Here is an 18,709-nt window from a genome sequence, read left to right on the forward strand (position 1 = left end):
TTGTACATTTTAAACCTTTAATATATTACAAGTTTTCTTCTATTTAATGAATACTTAATATATTTTGAGTAATATAAAATATACTGTATGTTTTCCATATGCTTTTTATTTTTTTGTTATTTTGTTGTACTTGAGTTTGATCCCAGAACCTCACAGTATTCTATCACTTAAGCAAAAGCCTTGTTTTGGGCTAGTGTATCCTACCACTTGAGCCATACCTCCACTTCTGGAGGCTCCAGTCCTAAGCCTTGAACTCAGGGCCTGAGCATTGTCCTTGGACTTTCTCAAGGCTAAGAGCTCGACCACTTGAGCTGCAGCACCATTACTGGCTTTTCTTTTTCGTTTTTTCTATGTATGTGGTACCTAGAAATTGAACGTGGGTCTCCATACGTGCTAGGCAAGCACTCTACCACTAGGCCAAACTCCGGGTGCCACTTTTGGCTTTTTAATTGGGAATTAACGTGGTTAATTGGGGCCAGAAGTGTAGCCTAGAGGTAGAATGCTTGCCTAGCATGCACAAAGCCCTGGGCTCAATTCCTCAGTATCACATAAACAGAAAATACCGGAAGTGGTGCTGTGGCTCAAGTGGTATAGTGCTAGCCTTGAGCAAATGAAGTTCAGGGACACTAGAATTGCAGGCGTGAGCCACTGGCACCAGCTTGTTTTTGAGCTCGGGTTTGTTGTTGTTGTTGTTTTGCCAGTCCTGGGGCTTGAACTCAGGGCCTGGGCACTGTCTCTAGGCTTTCTCAAGGATAGAAGAACTCTGCCACTTGAGCCACAGCACCATTTCTGGCTTTTTTCTAGGTATGTGGTACTGAGGAATTGAACCTGGGTCTTTGTGCATGTGTGGCAAGCGCTCTACCACTAGGCCAACTCCCGAGCCCCTGAGCTCGGGTTCTTTAAGGTTTGCCTTGACTGGGTGATCCTCCTATCTCCCTGGGATTCAAAGTGTGCACTACCATGTCTTGTTGGCCCTCATGCGTGGCTTCATTTGCTGTCTTACAAGAAATAATAAACTCCTGGAGTAGTTGCTGTTATTTTCACATTCTAGATGTTATGATTGAGGCCCAGAGAGGACAACTAGTAAGTGTTGTGCCTGCTGTTCAGACCCAGGCCTTTCTTTTCTTTTCTTTTCTTGGCCAGTCCTGGGGCTTGAGCTCAGGGGCTGGGCACTGTCCTTGGACTTTCTCAAGGCTGGAGCTCTACCACTTGAGCCACAGCACCACTTCTGGCCTTTTCTATGTATGTGGTACTGAGGAGTTGAACCCAGGGCTTCATGCATGCTAGGCAAGCACTCTATCACTAGGCCAAACTCCCAGCCCCTCTTCACGTAATTTCTTTCCTGTGTTACAAATATAGGTCCCCTCCCCTCCATTCCTCATTCCCTATTACAAGCCTGTATCTTCCATAGGCCACATGCATGTGTCTTCCAAGCTTGTCTCATCTTTCAGCTTAAATGTCACTCAGAGTTTTTCTCAGATTCTTTCTAATGGTTCCTTGTTCTTTTCCTTCATAGTACTTAACACTGAGAAGGGTATGTATTTATATGTTTAAGTTCTGTCTTTACTGGAGTAGTCTCAATGCCAAGATTAGGGATTGTGTCCATTTTGTTCCTTATTGCCTATCCAGGCATTTTCAAGCAAATTTTGAACAGTTTATTAAAAAAATGTTCAGAAATATTTCTCCAATTTTAATTCAAATATGCCATTGTGTTCTTTAGTGCATTTATGTTTTGGTATTAGACGTTTTTACAGTTTTGACCATGTTCTAAATGCAGGCAGTATGCTGGGAGTGAGCAGAGCCAACATTATTTGTATGTGTTTATAGGTTGGATCCCAGAAACTATAGAGGAATGGAAACTTCTCCTACATCTCATACAGAACAGGAGCACAGGACCGATTCCACGGGAGTCACTAAACGGGACCTTCTGTGATGGGCCTGCCCCCATCAACGTGGAGAATGTGGCACTTCTGTTAGCTAAGGCCATGGGTCCAGATCGGGCCTGGGCACTACTACAGGAATGTGGTCTGGCCCTTGAGTTGTCTGAGAAGTTTACCAGAACCTGTGATATCCTGAGGATTGCTGAGAAAAGGCAGCGGTAAGGCTATTCTGTCATGCCCCTCCCATGGTGCTTGGAGAATATAGAAGCCTAATAGGATAGTGTCCTGCTTCCTGTCCAGATGTGCACCTGAGCTGTGATCTTGTTTAGACTTCCTGTTGTTGTTGGGATCACGTATGTGCCACTATGTCCAATTTCCCTTCCATGGAGATGGAATCTTTTTTTATGTGTGTGCCAGTCCTGGGCTTGAACTCAGTGCCTGAGCACTGTCCTTGAGCTTTCTCAAGGTTAGAGCTCTGCCACTTGAGCCATAGCACCACTTCTGGCTTTTTTCAGTGTATGCGGTACAAGGAATTGAACCTAGGTCTTGGTACATGCTAGGCAAGCACTCTACCACCAGGCAGAAGTCCTGGCCCCAACCTTCTGAATCTTCTAGGTGTAGCTTTAAGACCTTTTGTGTGTGTATGTGATGAATAATTACAGATAAATTTGTGTGTTTTTTTCTTTGTGATTCCAGAGCCTTGATCCAAAGCATGCTTGAAAAGTGTGATCGGTTTCTCTGGTCTCAGCAGGTGTAGCGAAGATTTGGCAGATTGGGATCAGGTTTTGGAAAAAAAAACAAAAATGGAATCATGCTCCTGAACCGTCTGAGTGCACGTGTTACTGAAGGAAAGACATCACCCCTAAACCCTGCCAAATTGTTGGGGCTACACTTGTTAGTGTCTGTACCTTGACATTTGTGGCTCTGTGACCTAAGTGTTTCTCAACCAAAGTCTATAACTGCATAGTATTTATTCTAATATATGAGCATATTTGCTTATTGTTAGTGATTTGGGAGAATTACTTTCTATTATGATCCTGTTTAGGGACCAGAAGCTCTTTGTTAAATGAAGAGTATGTTAACTGGAGTTGTATTGTTTTATGTCTTGTCTAAGGCAGTCTAGAAAAAACTCAAACAGGTAGGCCTGGAATAATAGAGTTGTCACATCTAACAAAATACTGGAGATTCAAATTAGGTAGGTAAATCTTCCCTGGGGGCCGGGAGTTTGGCCTAGTGGTTAAAGTGCTTGCCTAGCATGCATGAAGACCTGGGTTCGATTTCTCGGTACCACATATAAAAAAAAAAGAAAAAAAGCCGGAAGTGGTGCTGAGGCTCAAGTGGTAGAGCTCTAGCCTTGAGAAAGTCCAAGGACAGTGCTCAGGCCCTGAGCTCAAGCCCAGGACTGGCAAAAAAAAAAAAAAAAAAAAAATCTTCCCTGGAAGTGGCTCTGTGGCTCTACTGGTAGAGTGCTAGCCTTGAGCTGAAGAACTCTGGGCAGTGTCCAGGCCCAGAGTTCATAACCGACCAAAACATAAGTAACAATATAAAATGCCCGTAGCTACATTGAGCTAATTTATTTTTTCCCAGTATTTATTTGACATTTTCTAATTTGAACCCAACTGATTTATTATTGGAAATGTGTTTTCTTAACGTTTCCTAAACAGAGTAGCTAAAGAGAATCATGCACTGTGTGTGTGTGTGTGTGTGTGTGTGTGTGTGTGTGTGTGTGTGTGTGTGTGTGTGTATGTCAGTACTGGGGCTTGAACTCAGGGCCTCGAGCACTTGCTCAGCTTTTTTGCTCACAGCTGGTGCTCTATCACTTGAGCCATGCCTTCTCTTCCAGTGCTTTTCTGGTTATTTAAAGATGGAGTCTTATAGACTTTTGTGTCGGGACTGGCTGTCTTGAACTGTAATTCTCAGATCTCAGCTTCCTAACTAGCTAGGATTGTAGGCATGAGCCACTGGTGCCTGATTAATCAGACCCTTTTAAAAATATTTTTAAAAAGCCATGCTAGAAGAAAGGTGAATACTAATAAAAACTGTAACGTTAAAGTGCTTGTGTTATTTACGTTTTGTACCTAAATTGTCATTTGTCAGAGTCCTACTCATTTACATAGGTATGTTAATAAATGTAAAAGCTGATGAACAGTTCACTGTCATGAGCTTTATTTCTGAGCAACTTCCAGTAGTAGGTAAACTCTGGAATAAAGTGTTGAATGCATTAAATGAGCTAACTCTTTCCATTTATAACATAGACATAAGTTACTGTCATACATGACACCTGGATATTAACTGACTAGACATATTGATGAGGTTGTCAGGGAGAGGAGCCTGCACTGTTAATTAGAAATTTGGGAGGTGTGGAAAATCTTCCCACTAGCATTGCCTGGGCTGTGACTATACTTGTTATGTTGAATGTGCATTTGTAGTGAGGTACAGGCCTTCCCTCAGCCTTATTCAGACATAGCGGCTAAGAATTAGAAATACTATGTAATGATTTCCCTATAGTTCTTTGTGGGGCATGTGGCAGCAGATGGTACACACAGAAAGAGATAGCAGACACAAACCATATCACCTGACTTCATCTACCAAGGTAAATAGTGCCGGGGCCAACCGGCAGCAAACCAGGGTTCGCAGATTGGGGTTCCTGAAATAGGGGACAAGGACTAGGAAGAAAAAGAAGAGAGACAGACACACTGGGTCCGGGATGTCCGCATTTTCCACTCCCCCTTCTTCCCTCCTCCTCTCCCAGGGAACCTCCAGGTGTTAGATTCATATGGTAATTCTCAGGTCATTTACATAGAATAGGGCCAGAAAGCAATAAGACAATATAGCCATCATCTGATGCAAGTCAAGGTACAGTTTGATTCCACTCTGGCTCCCAACATGTCCCCCGTTTTTTATTTTAAAAGAAACACAAGTGCAATTTTTACTCTTTTCTATACCCCTAATTTATCCTGTCACATTTTCCAAAAATGACTTTGGTCCCTTGGTCCAATGGGGATTTGATGGGCGGAGATTCAACTTCCGTGACTTCTTCAAGCTGACTCAGGGGCGCCGTCTCCACGCTTGACCAGGGACCTTAAGAAGCCCAGCCTGTTTTATCAAGGGGTTGCAAGGATTAGACACCAGGAACAACAATCTACTCCAAACTAGAAATCATACTTGACATTCAACAACTGCACAAACCATCCTTGGCCACAACAGCGCAGCCTACCTAGCACCCATTTGCAAAGGCTTTTTCTTGATTGTCTGGGGAACTAAATTTCTGCAACCTTAACAATGCTTCAGTTGTCAGATCTAAACAGATTAATAGAGACACAAGCCTCAGATCCACAAACTTTTCCTGAATTTGTGGCTGGTGTCAAAAATAAAAAATAAAAATTTTACTCAATTAGGACTTTAAACTACCCGCTATCACAGAAGATTGACAAGTTCCTGCCCAGTTATGAAAGGCACGGGCATTAGTAAGGCATGCTTACAAACTATTCTATGACCTCCCGGCTCTGATTAATTTGAATGGCCAAGCACAAGTGACTCTAAGATCTGACACCATCTCTGCCATCCAAGCAGAGGCTTTCCTGTCCCAGTAGTGTCTCTCCACACAGGGATAAACATCCCATTGGCATTTCACTTTGTTGATTGCTGGATTTGAACTCAGGGTCTGGGCGCTGTCTCTCAGCTCTCCAGCTCAAGGCTAGCACCCTGCCACTGTGAGTCCCGAGCTTGGTGCTTGAGTGCTTCCCCCCAGCTTTTCAGCTCAGAGCTAGCACTCTGCCACTTCGAGCTCCAAAGCAACTCTGTCCCAGCATCCTGCTGGCAGATTAGACACCACAGTCTCACAGGGACTTTGCTTTGCCCGGGCAGCCTCAAAACTGTGGCTTTCAGATCAATGAGTCCTACAAAAGGCCACTTTACTCCAATTAGAAGCAACAAGGTGGTCAATACAGAAATAGTCTCTAAGCATGATCTTACCTGGAACTTGGTGAGGGCCAAACTTACATCTGAATGAGGATCTGCTGTCCTTCTCCATGGGCCTTCTGGAGATTGCTATAAAGTAACTTACAAGAGTAAGCTGAAATAGCAATTAAGCAACCATTTTGATAGTCCTAATTTTCCTTGTTTCTTTTTTTGAAACAAAGCTTTAGGACAACTTTACTTTTAAATTTTGTTCAGAAATGGTTTCTAATTTTCTTTAAAACTTTTACACTTTTTAACTTAAACTCTTAACACTTTGGTCTTTATTTGCATTTGAAAAACCTTTAAGGCTAAAGGAATTCCCTTTGCCTCCAGGCCCTCTAAGGCTCAAGGCACTCCTCTTGCCTTTTAGAAAAAAGGGCTCTTTTGCAGTTTAGATTACTGTCTAGAACTCCAACAACAGTTTAAACTCAAATAACAGTTTTTCCCTAATTCAAGAACTATAGACATCAGTGCACCAAAAGTCTAAGTCTGGACTTAGTTTCCTCTCCTTTTTTTAAAATACACCCAATAGCATGGAGATAAACCTTTAAACATTCCTTTAAAATACTAATCACATTATTCACATTTTACCATCAGATTTCTAGTGTCAGTTTGCAAAAAAGGACAGGCAAAATTTCTGACGTTAATGAACAATTTTACATTTAAATTTCTAATACATGTTTCCAAACTTTAACTTAAAGTAATAAATCCCAAATTCCCTAACACCTCTGTGCTGAACAGGATACAATGTTTACAATGTAAACAGCTGTATGTATTGCAATACCAGATTTTTTAAAATGCAGATTTCAGGATCTTTAGAAAAATACTTTTTACCAGTTTTTCTTTAAAACAATGCAATAATACTTTTAAGAAATAGGAAACATTCAAGCATAATAATTTTCTTGAAGTTTAGACTTAGATTTACCCAATTGCCTTTGTTTCAAATGAGTTCAACCATTGTTTTATACAGCATGCTGACAATTTAACCTTGAACATGTTCACTCATTCACACACATTCATACTCAAAGATCATAAAGTGCGCAAAATTAATATTGGCCGTTCGTTTTCCGGAAGTTTGTGTCAAGAGAGTTTTGCCAATTTTACTCTTATAGATGAGAACCAGGTTCAAAACAAAACTTTTTGCAAGGCAACTTAGCTGGAATTTATTTTTCCAGGGCTTGTCACAACTGCAGACATGGGGGAGCGGCCATGCTAGGCCCAGAAATGTTCAAATAAATAACAAGGATGTGTGCTTGAGTATGCACAAAAAAACCATAAGGATCCATACTTAGAAATGGTACCAATTTTTAAAGACAAAACTGGACAAGGAAAAATATGTAACACGAACAAGACAGAGAAACGGAGACTTTTAATTAAATAATCAGACATTGACATATAACAAGAAAATTGGACTCAATCAGATACACTTAACACAAAAAACATGAGCTCAAATGAATGTTTTCACCAAACAGTTATTTTTAGATTTAGACATGTCTTGCTGGTGGGACTCTCAGGTATGCCTTGTTATCGACAAGAAACTCAGAAGGGGAGGGGGGGTCAAGGCGTCCCTTGACCACCCAGGCCTCTGTTTTAGGCCCACAGTGCACCTTTTCAAACAAACAAACAAAAATAAAATAAAATAAAATAAAATAAAACGCAGACATACAAGGGGGTCGGCCGACTTCTGCTTACCTCTGGAGGCCTTTGCTTTTCACCTGGGCATCTTTTACAAAAAAGGTTATTAAGAAGAGGGCTGGTAAAGACAAAATAATGTCACATATTAAATTGTGTAGAGTCAATAAATATGTTAAAAGGTCCCTACATAATAGTAAAAGGAGGAGAAACACAGCTCATATGAATGTGTGGAACAAGTGGATCAGTAGCAGTCCCGATTGACATGCACAAATAACTCAGGTCCTTCCCACGTCGCAGGATGCACCACTGGAGGGTTGGGGGTGTAGGCCCAGTGAGTCGCTGCTTGGATGGCCACTGTCACTCTCCACGATCCGAACGCAGCGTTCAGGCAGCCAGCGGGCGTCATTTTCTCCTTGTGAAAAAACACATACATGCCCTCGACCCCAGGTTAGAACAGGATCGGGTCCATGCCAAGCACCAGTTAGGGGATCCTTCCATTTTACTAAGGCAAAAGGACGCTGCGCTCTTTTTTCCCAGAATCGCTGAGCAGCAGATAAATTATTTGAATCCAAATTCAAAAAATTTAAAACAAATAAAGCATGATTGAGTATATTCACAGGGGTAGCGGGATACGACTCTCCTTTCTGTATTTTAGCAATTTGATGTTTTAATAATCCATTAGCTCTCTCCACGATGCCTTGACCTTGAGGATTGTAAGGAATGCCTGTAATATGAGTGATATTATAGGAATGGCAGAAGGATTGAAATGCTCGGCTTGCATAGCCAGGGCCATTATCTGTTTTTATTTGCGAGGGAATCCCCATCTCAGCAAAGCATCGAATGCAGTGAGAGATACAATGTTTAGTGGCTTCCCCAGCAAGGGGGGTGGCCAAGATAAAATTAGAATAAGTATCTACAGTAACATGAACATATTTTAATCGGCCAAATGATGGAACATGTGTGACATCCATCTGCCAAATGTGATTAGAAAGCAGTCCTCGTGGATTTATGCCTAAATGGGGGGCTGGTGAAAAAGGGACACAGTTGGAGCAAGTCTTAACTATTTGACGTGCCGCTTCTCTAGATAATTTGAACTGTCGGGGCAAGGCTCGACTGTTTTGATGATGGATGGCATGTGACTGCTTAGCAAGTTCAACCTGAGTTAAGTAAACTCTGGTGGCGGAGTCAGTAACTGCATTGCCCTCACTTAAAGGGCCAGGAAGATTAGTGTGAGCTCGAACAAAGCCAAAAAAACAGGGGTGGTTGCGAGAACAAAGCAAAGTTTGTACTTGGCGAAATTGGGTCTGAATATTGGAGTTAGTAGTTCCAATAAAGGGAACAGTTTCTATGACTTGAAGAGCACGAATTACATATTGACTGTCTGAGTATAAGTTAAAGGGCTCGTCTTGTAACAGGACGAGTGCTTGTAAAACAGCCTCTAATTCCACCTCTTGGGCGGAGGAAAAACCCGTAACCCAAGATTGAGTTTTCCCATTAATGGTCAAAGCAGCCTTTCCATTAGAGGATCCATCTGTAAATACCAAAGCAGCAGAAGATAAAGGCGAGGCCTGTACTATGGAAGGAAATAGAAACGTATGACACGCAGCAAATTGGAGAAGTTTGTTAGACGGGTAGTGATGCAAAATTTTCCCCGTATAATTGGCCCAAGCAATGGCCCAAGAATCGCAATGGGCGAATGGCCAATCTTGTTGTTGTAGATTATATGGGACACAGATAAAATGAGGTTCCTGACCTAAATATTTACGGGAATCCACTCGGCACATATGTATCAGATTAGCTACCAATTCGTAGTAGGGGGTCAGCACTTTGCCGGGTGTTGATGGTAGATAAAGCCATAAAAGTGGGCCATCCTGCCACAATACAGCAGTTGGGGAGTGAGAAGTAGCTAAAATATAAACTCCCCATGGTTTAGAATAGTCACAATAGGTCACTTGTTGCTGGGAAATTGCCTTTTCTACAATTTGGATGGCCCTCCTGGCGTCAGGATTTAATTCACGCAAGGATGTAGGGTTGGTATCTCCTTTTAAGAGATCAAAAAGGGGTTTTAACTCTCCTGTGGAGAGCTTTAGATAAGGCCGAAGCCAATTTATATCTCCTAAGAATTGCTGAAAATCATGAAGAGTTCTTAAGTGGGAAGTTTTTAATTGTATTTTTTGGCTTTTAAAATAGTGTGGGCCTAATATATGGCCTAGATATGTAAAAGGGGGGTGTTCCTGAACCTTTTCAGCTGCTATTATAAGGCCAAAGAGGCTCAGATCTTGCTTTAGTTGTCCAAAGGCTTGTCGTACGACGATAGGGTCAGAACAAGCCAACAAGATGTCATCCATATAATGAACAATATAAACAGAAGAAAATTTTTCACGAGTGGAAGAAATGGCTCTAGCTACAAAACTTTGACATAAAGTTGGGCTATTTGCCATGCCCTGTGGGAGCACAAGCCAGTGATATCGCTTCATGGGTTCTTTAAAATTAACAGAGGGGACGCTGAAGGCAAAGCGCTTACAGTCTTGAGGCGCCAGGGGTATAGTATAGAAACAATCCTTCAAATCTATAATAATCTTATAAGTATCCTTTGGGATTGCCATGGGTGAAGGCAAGCCAGGCTGTAGGGCCCCCATCAGTTCCATTGTCGCGTTAACCTTTCTCAAATCCTGTAACAGCCTCCATTTACCTGACTTTTTCTTTATAACAAAAATTGGAGAATTCCATGGAGAGTTAGAAGGGGCCACATGTCCCAAGTCCAGCTGTTCCTGTACCAGCTGCTGAGCTGCAATGATCTTTTCTAGAGAAAGAGGCCACTGTTCAACCCATACCGGTTGTTCAGAGAGCCAATTTATGGGATCAGCATGAGGGGGAGGGCAAACGACAGCTCCCGTCAAGGGATACCCCAATCCTTGTCTCGTAGGGTGAGACTGGGGTTGGAGTGGCTCTAGCTCCCCCTGTGCTGCTCGGCCTAGTCCCCTAAAGGGGAGGAGGCCTTGATCAAGTAACTGCTTAGTGACCGCAGCACTAGGACTAAACATATACACTCCCATTTTTTCCATGATATCACGACCCCATAAATTAATTGGCAGATGATCCAAGACAAATGACCAGAGTGCCCTTCCTCATCTCTCCAAACAAGGATCGCACTGCTCTGCTGTGGGTCAGTTGCTTGCCCAACCCCCTGTAGGGAAGTCATAGAGGTTGTCAGGGGCCATTGGGCTGGCCAATGTTTTTTAGATATCACAGACACATCTGCTCCAGTGTCTAATATTCCTTTAAAGGGCTTTTCTTGTATAAATATAGTCATCTCAGGCCTCTCTTGTTTTATGCTTTGTACCCAATAGATATCAGAAGATCTAAATCCTCTCTGTCCACATGGGGAATTAGCAGTCTCCCCGGGAGGTAAAGGCACAAGTATTAATTGTGCTAATTTTTGACCGGCTGGGATCGATACCACGTGTTTCGGGGCAGAGGCCATAACTTTGATTTCTCCAGTAAAATCCTGGTCAATTTTGCCAGGTGTAATCTGTATTCCTTTAAGGGCTGAGCTACTTCGCCCTAACAGCAATCCAGCCACTCCCGGGGGAAGGGGGCCGAAGACCCCCGTGGGGAGAGCTTGTGTCCCCATCTCTGGGGTCAATACTGAGAAGGTGGAGGAACAGAGGTCCAATCCTGCACTTCCTGGGGTGGCACGGAGGAGGCCGGAGACTGATCTTGGGGGGTTGTTAGAAGATGCACTTGTGGCCGAGAAGAGGGAGGGACTGCCCCATGGTTTTGCGGGGCCAGGGGCTGGCCCCTTCTCCAGTTTCCCAAATACGGGCGGCCATTGCGATTTGTTGCTGACTTGCAATCTTTAGCCCAGTGCTTCCCTTTACCACAGCGTGGACATGTGCCAGGTGATTTTTCTCTCTTTTGCCTGGCCTGGCGTGGGCATTGCGTCATCCAATGTCCTATTTGTCCACAAGAAAAGCAACGCCCTGGGGGTCTAGCATCCCGAGAATGCCGCTGACCTCTATATTTTGGAGACTCACTAACAGTCTTTCCTTGAGGAGCGGCGGCTAAAGTAAGGCCTTGTACATGGGAGGGTCCAATATCAGCACACAGTGAAATAAAGTCCGTGATTCCTCCCTTATTCCTATGGGGTCTGATAGCCGCCTGACAGGCGGCGTTGGCATTTTCATAGGCTATGTGTCTAACTATACTCTCCCTTGCATTCTCATCTTGTACTAGGCAGTCTGCAGTCTCCATTAATCGAGACAAAAATTCTAGATAAGGTTCATTCGGTCCCTGTTTAACTTCTACTAGATTTTTTGTACGATTGGAATTGCGTAACTTTTTCCAAGCCTCTCTCGCCGCAGCATTTATTTGTAAATAGGCCTCCTTTGCATAACCCAATTGATCTTCGGTGTTTTTATAGGTTCCCTCTCCTAACAACTGATCAACAGTGTAAGGCAGGTTCTTAGACCTATTTGTTTCAATTTTAGCCCGACACTGTGCAGTGAACTCTGTCTCCCATAATAAGTACTCTCCTGCACTAAGGCATGCTCTGGCAAGCCGCTTCCAGTCATTTGGGCATGCAATACCAGCACACGCGGCCTCCAATATTACTTGAGTAAAAGGGGCAGTTGGCCCATATTGGGAGCAGGCATTTTTTAAATCCTGTAATAGTTTAACAGGAACAGGTTGATGGTATACTTGTTCATCATGATCAACTAAACTAGGGAAGCATCGAGGCCCTGAAATACCTTCCCTCTCTCTAGCAGCCTGAGTCAGGTTTAATTGCGATGCACTGTGCCTGGTTGTAGTGCCTGTTAAAAGGGACTTGTTGCTAGGGCCTTTAGGCTTGCCTAAAGGTTGAGAAAGGGATTGAGGCCGTAAGGCTGCAGCCGGAGGCGGTGGGTGTGAGGGGTAAGGTTTAGAATCAGACACCATAGTGGCCTGAGGGTCATATTTATTTCCTACTTCTGGGGGGGCTCTCTGCTCTGTCCCCATTTTCGATAGAAGATGTAGCATTTCTTCTAACTTCTTCTCTATCGTAGCCACCCGGCCCTCCAATGACTCATCATAACTTTCCTCCTTGGTATTCACACCTGAATTCTGATACTCAATATCTACTGGTTGTTGTTCCCTTTGCAAGATCTCACTTAGACTCTCTTGGGCTGCGGCATATGGCTCAGCCTCAGGTTCTTCAGAAGGGTCCTTTAACTCATAAAGTTCCCTTAATTCAAGATTAAGTTCAGCATCTTCATATAGAGGATCTATGTATTTACTTACTAAATTCCATACAGTAGTAGCCTCTACTGGGGTCTTTTCGGGGCCATATACATCATAATAATCTTGAATTCTTTTTCCTATCCGCTGCCAGGCTTTTTGGAATTCCTCCTCTATAGACCTCGGGCATGCCTCCTTGAGAAGAAGCTCTGAAGCACCCCCTCTTCCACCCACGTTCCGTGGGCTTCAAATAGGCCTGTTAAGATCGGTAGAAATAACCCATGGCTATTAGCTTGACCCATAATTTTTACTCCTGACTATACTCTCTTAATAGTCCTACGATGTGTTACTCACCACAGGGAGGGGTCCTTCACCTTCGTCCCAGATTTTCAGGGTCCCTGTTCGGGCGCCAGATGCCGGGGCCAACCGGCAGCAAACCAGGGTTCGCAGATTGGGGTTCCTGAAATAGGGGACAAGGACTAGGAAGAAAAAGAAGAGAGACAGACACACCGGGTCCGGGATGTCCGCAGTCCAGGCAAAGACTGCCGAGACTGCCGCGTTTATTTTCCACTCCCCCTTCTTCCCTCCTCCTCTCCCAGGGAACCTCCAGGTGTTACATTCATATGGTAATTCTCAGGTCATTTACATAGAATAGGGCCAGAAAGCAATAAGACAATATAGCCATCATCTGATGCAAGTCAAGGTACAGTTTGATTCCACTCTGGCTCCCAACAAAATAGAAAAAAAAATGTCTTCCAATATAAACTTGAGCTGGGGTACATGACATGGTCGTTTTCCGTCTATCTCTCTATGTAAGATGACCCACTTCCACCTCTGAAAGTGTCTTTTAGCCTGTACTTTCACTGTTTTTCATCTTATCTCAAATCTCTCTCTGGACGAAAGCATCTGTGCTGACAGTCCCACTGTGATCGCAGCTGGAGTTCCTACAAATATTCATGGACATTTCAGTCCCCCTTTTACATGATTTGTGAGGTGTGCCGTTTTATAGCAATTTCAAGCCTTTAATTGTATCTTTCCAGAGCAAACAGTTCAACTTCACCTGAGATTGGGGATTGTAACTGATTTTATCCCTAACCCTGTCCAGTCTGCCACAATGGGCCACACAGCCCGAGACAGTGACTTGAACTGAAAAAGGGCAATATGTCTGCAATAATAGCCACAGAGTATGACTCACCTCTCATTCCTACTCAAGAACCTGTGGCTTTGATGAAGATTCTAGAGCATGTGACAGATCACTAAATACATGTGAGAAATGTGAACCAAAAGGAAAGGAGGATATTTTCAACAACTCCAGCACAGTGTCAGTTCAGACACAGCCTTTGGGAAGCATGGGTTTGTCATTTTATTATGTGCAGGATGATGTTTCTTCAGAAATCTTGTATACTCCAGACTTGAGGGCAGGATTGCTTCAGGACAAAGACATGTGCTTTTGTATTTTTTCACCAGGGGGCAGCACAGAACACAGGGTGAACCTGTACGATGTTTACAGGATCTATGAAAGAAATTATGTGCCCTCCCTACCCTGTCTCTCTCCCTCTCTCCCTCTCTTCCTCCCCTCCTTGAGTGTAACAAGAAGTGAAGACTATTTTCAATGTTATAAGTGAAAAGACTCCCCACCATCACAAGGTGCATGGAAAAGGTGACTTAGAGGTTGGAAGGGCGGGAGCTGAAGGTGCCAGGAGGACCTCAATCAGATCACCGCTCTGGCGGGGCCATCTCCAAGCATACCAGGGGTCAGAGCAGTGCTGCTGACACCCAAAGGCAGAGAACAGTTGCCACCAGCACAGAGAAAAACCACTACCATGCATGGCTTTTGCTTCAAACCCATGGTGTCACCTCATGCTGAATGCTGAAATCTCCAGAGTCCTTGAACTCACAATGTATAAATAACTCTTAAAAGTAGAGAAATCTGAGAAGTTGGCAACTCTCAACAAGGGGATAAAAATGACTTCTGGAATTCTACTCTATTTTACAGGGATTTCAGTGAAGCTGTCACTCATCTGCTGATAGCTTCTTTTGAACGTTTTCCAAAACTACAAAATATTCTTTTTTTAAAAAAAATTCAAGCCATCCATTAACTTACTGAAAGTGATCAAAGTAGGAAAATCAGAAATATGCTTCTTTATTTAAAAAAAAATAGCTGGGACCAGGAGCATTAACCTAGTGGTAGAGTGCTCATTGATATCCTTGAAGCCTTGGGTTCAATTCCTCAGTACCACATAGACAGAAAAAGCAGGAAGTGGTGCTGTGGCTCAAATAATAGAGTACGATCCTTGAGAAAGCCCAAGCACAGTGCTCAGGTCTTGGGTTCAAACCCCAGGACTGGCAAAAAAAAAAAAAGTAGCCAAGCACTAGTGGCTCATGCCTATAATCCTAGTTACCTAGGAAGCTGAGATCTGAGGATCATGGTTCAAAGCCAACCCAGGGGGCTTTCTTCCATGCCATGTTAAGCAATTCTGAAAAACTAAATAGGCAAAAGTTACTCGAGAGAATATGAAAACTATTAAGTGGTGGAAAAATTTAAGCTTCCTCTTAACTGGATTTAACCACAGGGTACTTGACAAGTCAGGTCTTTGAAAAGGTTATTTTCAGATCAAAGGCTCTCCTAAAACTTCCAAAGCCTTATAACTTAAGATCTTAAAATAGTAGCACAGACAGAAGCATACAAGTAACAATTTCTAGCTGTCCCTTTTATTTCTTGATTGATTTGTCAGTCATGGGGCTTGAACTCTGGGCCCGGACTCTCTCCCTGAGCTCTTCAGTTCAAGGCTAGTGAATGCTCTACTACTGCCTGTGTTCCCCATTCCAAAGGAATAGGAGTCACTACCCTGCAATAAGCACTTCACAGGCAACGGGGCTTTGTCAGGGCCAGTCAGCACATGATGCCCTGTATCTCCTGATTCTGGCTGGCAATAGTTGTCCATGGTGATGAAATAGGCACAATTGATCAATATGTGAAAAAAGGCTTCCCATAACACTTTCCAATTCTCGAAACTTGTAGGCTTAGGATTTTTGTTTTGTTTTGTTTTGTTATTTGCCAGTCCTGGGGCTTGAATTTCAGGGCCTGGGCACTGTCCTTGAACGTACTCAAGGCTAGTACTCTACCACTTGAGCCATAGCATCACTTCTGGCTTTTTTTGTGTACGTGGTACAAAAAAAAAAAAAAAACAACCCAGGGCTTCATGCATGCCAGGCAAGCATTCTATCACTAGGTCACACTCCCAGCCCCACTTGTACAGTTTTTAATTTCTCCAAGTTCAAGCAGAGTTTCAGGTATGATATCAAAACACCGAGTGAAAGGTGCTGGAGGTAGTTGAGATGAAAAATGGAACGCAGTCATTCTTTAGCATGATACTGTAAGTCTAGGTGGACAAGGTTGGAGCATCTTCTAATTATGGTACAGAGATCTGATTCTCTGAGAACCAGTGGAAATGAACCACTGGGCAGAGGGAAGTGCCAGTCTGCTGTGTCTCCTTGAACCTCTGCTTTCATTTCAGCAAAATGAAGCTTCTCATGGGCCTGATTTTCTGCTCCATGATCCTGGGAGCCAGCAGCATCCTTTCATTTGTTCATGAGGCTACTCTTGGTAAGGCTGATGGAGGGTGGTCACTCTGAGTTTGCAAGAACTCGGAAATCTGAAGCCACTTTTTCAGGTTGTCCTTTCCTTGGAGGCAGAATGCAATGGAACATTTCTTTAAGTAGACTGAATATAGGCGTGGGAGGCTATATCCCAGAGGACATAACCCAGCTGTGCATGAGGCCAACCTCATGCGAATAATGTGTCTACTTACTACCCCATTGTTCATAGGGTTAGGTACACACAAGTCACATGGAGAGCTTAAACAAGTACCCGTGTCTCCTGCCATTTTCCTCCTTGCACATAGTCTTAGTATTTGGCCTTGGCTGTGAACAGTGCACTGAGTGTTTATCCAGGTGATGAGAGTCTGCTTCCATAGCTGAGATTCCTTGCTCTAGTGCTTCCTCAAGCCACCATAGCATCAGTGCAGACATCTTGCAAGGGCAAGGCATTTATGTGTCAAGCTTGTGCGATTATTTTGCAAGAATGCATTTATAGGAGTCAAGGAAGAAGCATTGCACATGTGCAGTCTTTCTCTGCTTCTGTATTGTCATCTTACAGAAGTTGCCATTGTATGTAGCTTCATTTTAGAATAGTGTGTGTGTGTGTGTGTGTGTGTGTGTGTGTGTGTGTGTGTGTGTTGGTACTGAGTCTTGAACTCAGGACATGGTCCTGAGTTCATTGAGAACATTAAAGCAACCTTTCATCTGGCCCAACTCTTCAATAATGTGGAACTTCAATGATCCTACTCTATAAAGAAACATTCTCTCTATTATTATATTTTACCAGTAGTTCACAGTAGTAAAACACAGCTCAAGTTCTGTAATGAGTTATGTGGAGGGAAGTGGAGCTATAAGATCAAGTGGTAGAGTGCTAGCCTTGAGCATAAAAAGTCAGAAACAGTACCCAGGCACTAAATTCAAGCTCTGACACACACACACACACACACACACACACACACACACACACACACACACACATTGTCAACCTAGAATTATATGTAGAAGGCAACTAACACATGGAATGTTCTTATGTTCCTAACTCATGGCATTTAAGACTACTAAGACCATAGGCTGCAAGTTTGAATACGCTTCATCCTTAATTCCCCTAGAAGGTGTCCTCAGATTCCTCAGATTCTTTGTGTTCACCCCATATCCTCTTGCCTTTTCCAACACAGGGGCTTGGGACATGTGGCGAGCCTACTCTGACATGAAAGAAGCCAACTGGATAGGGGCAGACAAATACTTTCACGCTCGGGGGAACTATGATGCTGCCCAAAGGGGCCCTGGGGGTGCCTGGGCTGCTGAGGTGATCAGGTAAGGCAGGTTCTGGGGATGACAGGCCTGGTGAGCAGAGCTTGACTGCTTGGGGGGGATCAGGAGAGGATGAACTCTGGAAGGGGTTCTGGTTAGGTGTGGCTCTTCCTTCTCCTAACTATCAGCCTGCATTCTTTCCATCCTCCCTATCCAAGCCCGGTTTCAGTCAGAGCCGGAGAAGGGATGATAAAGCATCCTCCTGTTTGAAATTAGAAACCTGGAAGGCTATGTAGTGATTCCCAGACTTCCCTCTCTGGGTGCTCTGTGTCCAGTTTGTGGCCAGGTACACAGAGGAGTAGATCTGTGATGGGCTTGGTCAGTAATTTAGTCTCTCCTTCCTGAGATTTCTAGGCTTCTATTTGAATTGTTTTTGGAAAGGGGAGAACGGGAGTGGGATTCAGCATAGTGGTGAATCCTCCTCCTGCTTGTCTCAATTAGTGATGCCAGAGAGAATTTCCAGGGTTTCCTGAGCAGGGGACACGAAGATGTTGCAGAAGACCAGAAAGCCAACCAATGGGGTCGCAGTGGTCAAGACCCCAATCACTTCAGACCTTCTGGCCTGCCTGACAAGTACTGAACTTCCTCTTCACTCTGTCTCCAGACATGGGCGACAATGTCGGGGGGTCAGAGGCCTGAAGTATTCAGATCTGTGTCCCCAGAACCTGGCATAGCACAGAATTGCTGCCTAATAAATGCTTCACAAACCACATTTCCTGCATCTCGGTGTGACTCTTTGCTGTCAGCAGGGCCTGTTTGGTGACAAGGGGTGAGTGCAGTGTAAGCCTGAGGCGTAGTATTTGATCTCCTCATGTCCATGCACTCTATTGTGCTGCCCAGATTTTACTCCTCCCTGGCCCATGCCTCTGTGGATGGGACCACAGCCATGAGAGGAATGACTCGTGGTATCCTGCCCCAGCATCAGCCGCACTGGCCATCTGTGCAGTAACACTTTCCAGGTCCAGTTAGTCACCATTTCCTGTCCTTTCTATGGGAGAAATGCCTGCAAGGCAGTGTCTGTATTTTCATTGCCTTGTTTCATGTCAAAATGGTCATTCATGTGATGTCACCCCTTTGTGAAAGTGTGTGATTCTTCTGCCCATCAC

General features: G+C 43.8%; 2 protein-coding genes across 3 annotated transcripts in view; both read left to right on the plus strand.

Annotated features, from left to right (window-relative positions):
• The window catches only part of Hps5 (HPS5 biogenesis of lysosomal organelles complex 2 subunit 2), a 35,628-nt gene extending 32,573 nt beyond the window's left edge, over nucleotides 1–3,055 (plus strand). For both annotated transcript variants that reach the window (XM_090348028.1, XM_090348029.1), the window contains 2 exons: nucleotides 1,828–2,098; nucleotides 2,577–3,055. In XM_090348028.1, coding sequence (XP_090204154.1) covers nucleotides 1,828–2,098; nucleotides 2,577–2,637 — 332 coding nt within the window. In that variant the 3' untranslated portion in view covers nucleotides 2,638–3,055. The remainder of the gene's footprint in view (nucleotides 1–1,827; nucleotides 2,099–2,576) is intronic.
• A 13,159-nt stretch (nucleotides 3,056–16,214) lies between these two features.
• Nucleotides 16,215–18,267, plus strand: LOC150053104 (serum amyloid A-5 protein-like). The gene is made up of 3 exons (XM_090348944.1): nucleotides 16,215–16,299; nucleotides 17,468–17,606; nucleotides 18,045–18,267. The coding sequence occupies exons 1-3, from the start codon at nucleotides 16,215–16,217 to the stop codon at nucleotides 18,181–18,183; spliced, it is 363 nt and encodes a 120-aa protein (XP_090205070.1). The 3' UTR covers nucleotides 18,184–18,267.
• The last annotated feature ends 442 nt before the right edge of the window (nucleotides 18,268–18,709 follow it).

This window comes from Megascapheus bottae, chromosome 16 (assembly GCF_031878675.1).
Source record: "Megascapheus bottae isolate mThoBot1 chromosome 16, mThoBot2.hap1, whole genome shotgun sequence".
Taxonomy (NCBI): Eukaryota; Metazoa; Chordata; class Mammalia; order Rodentia; family Geomyidae; genus Megascapheus; species Megascapheus bottae.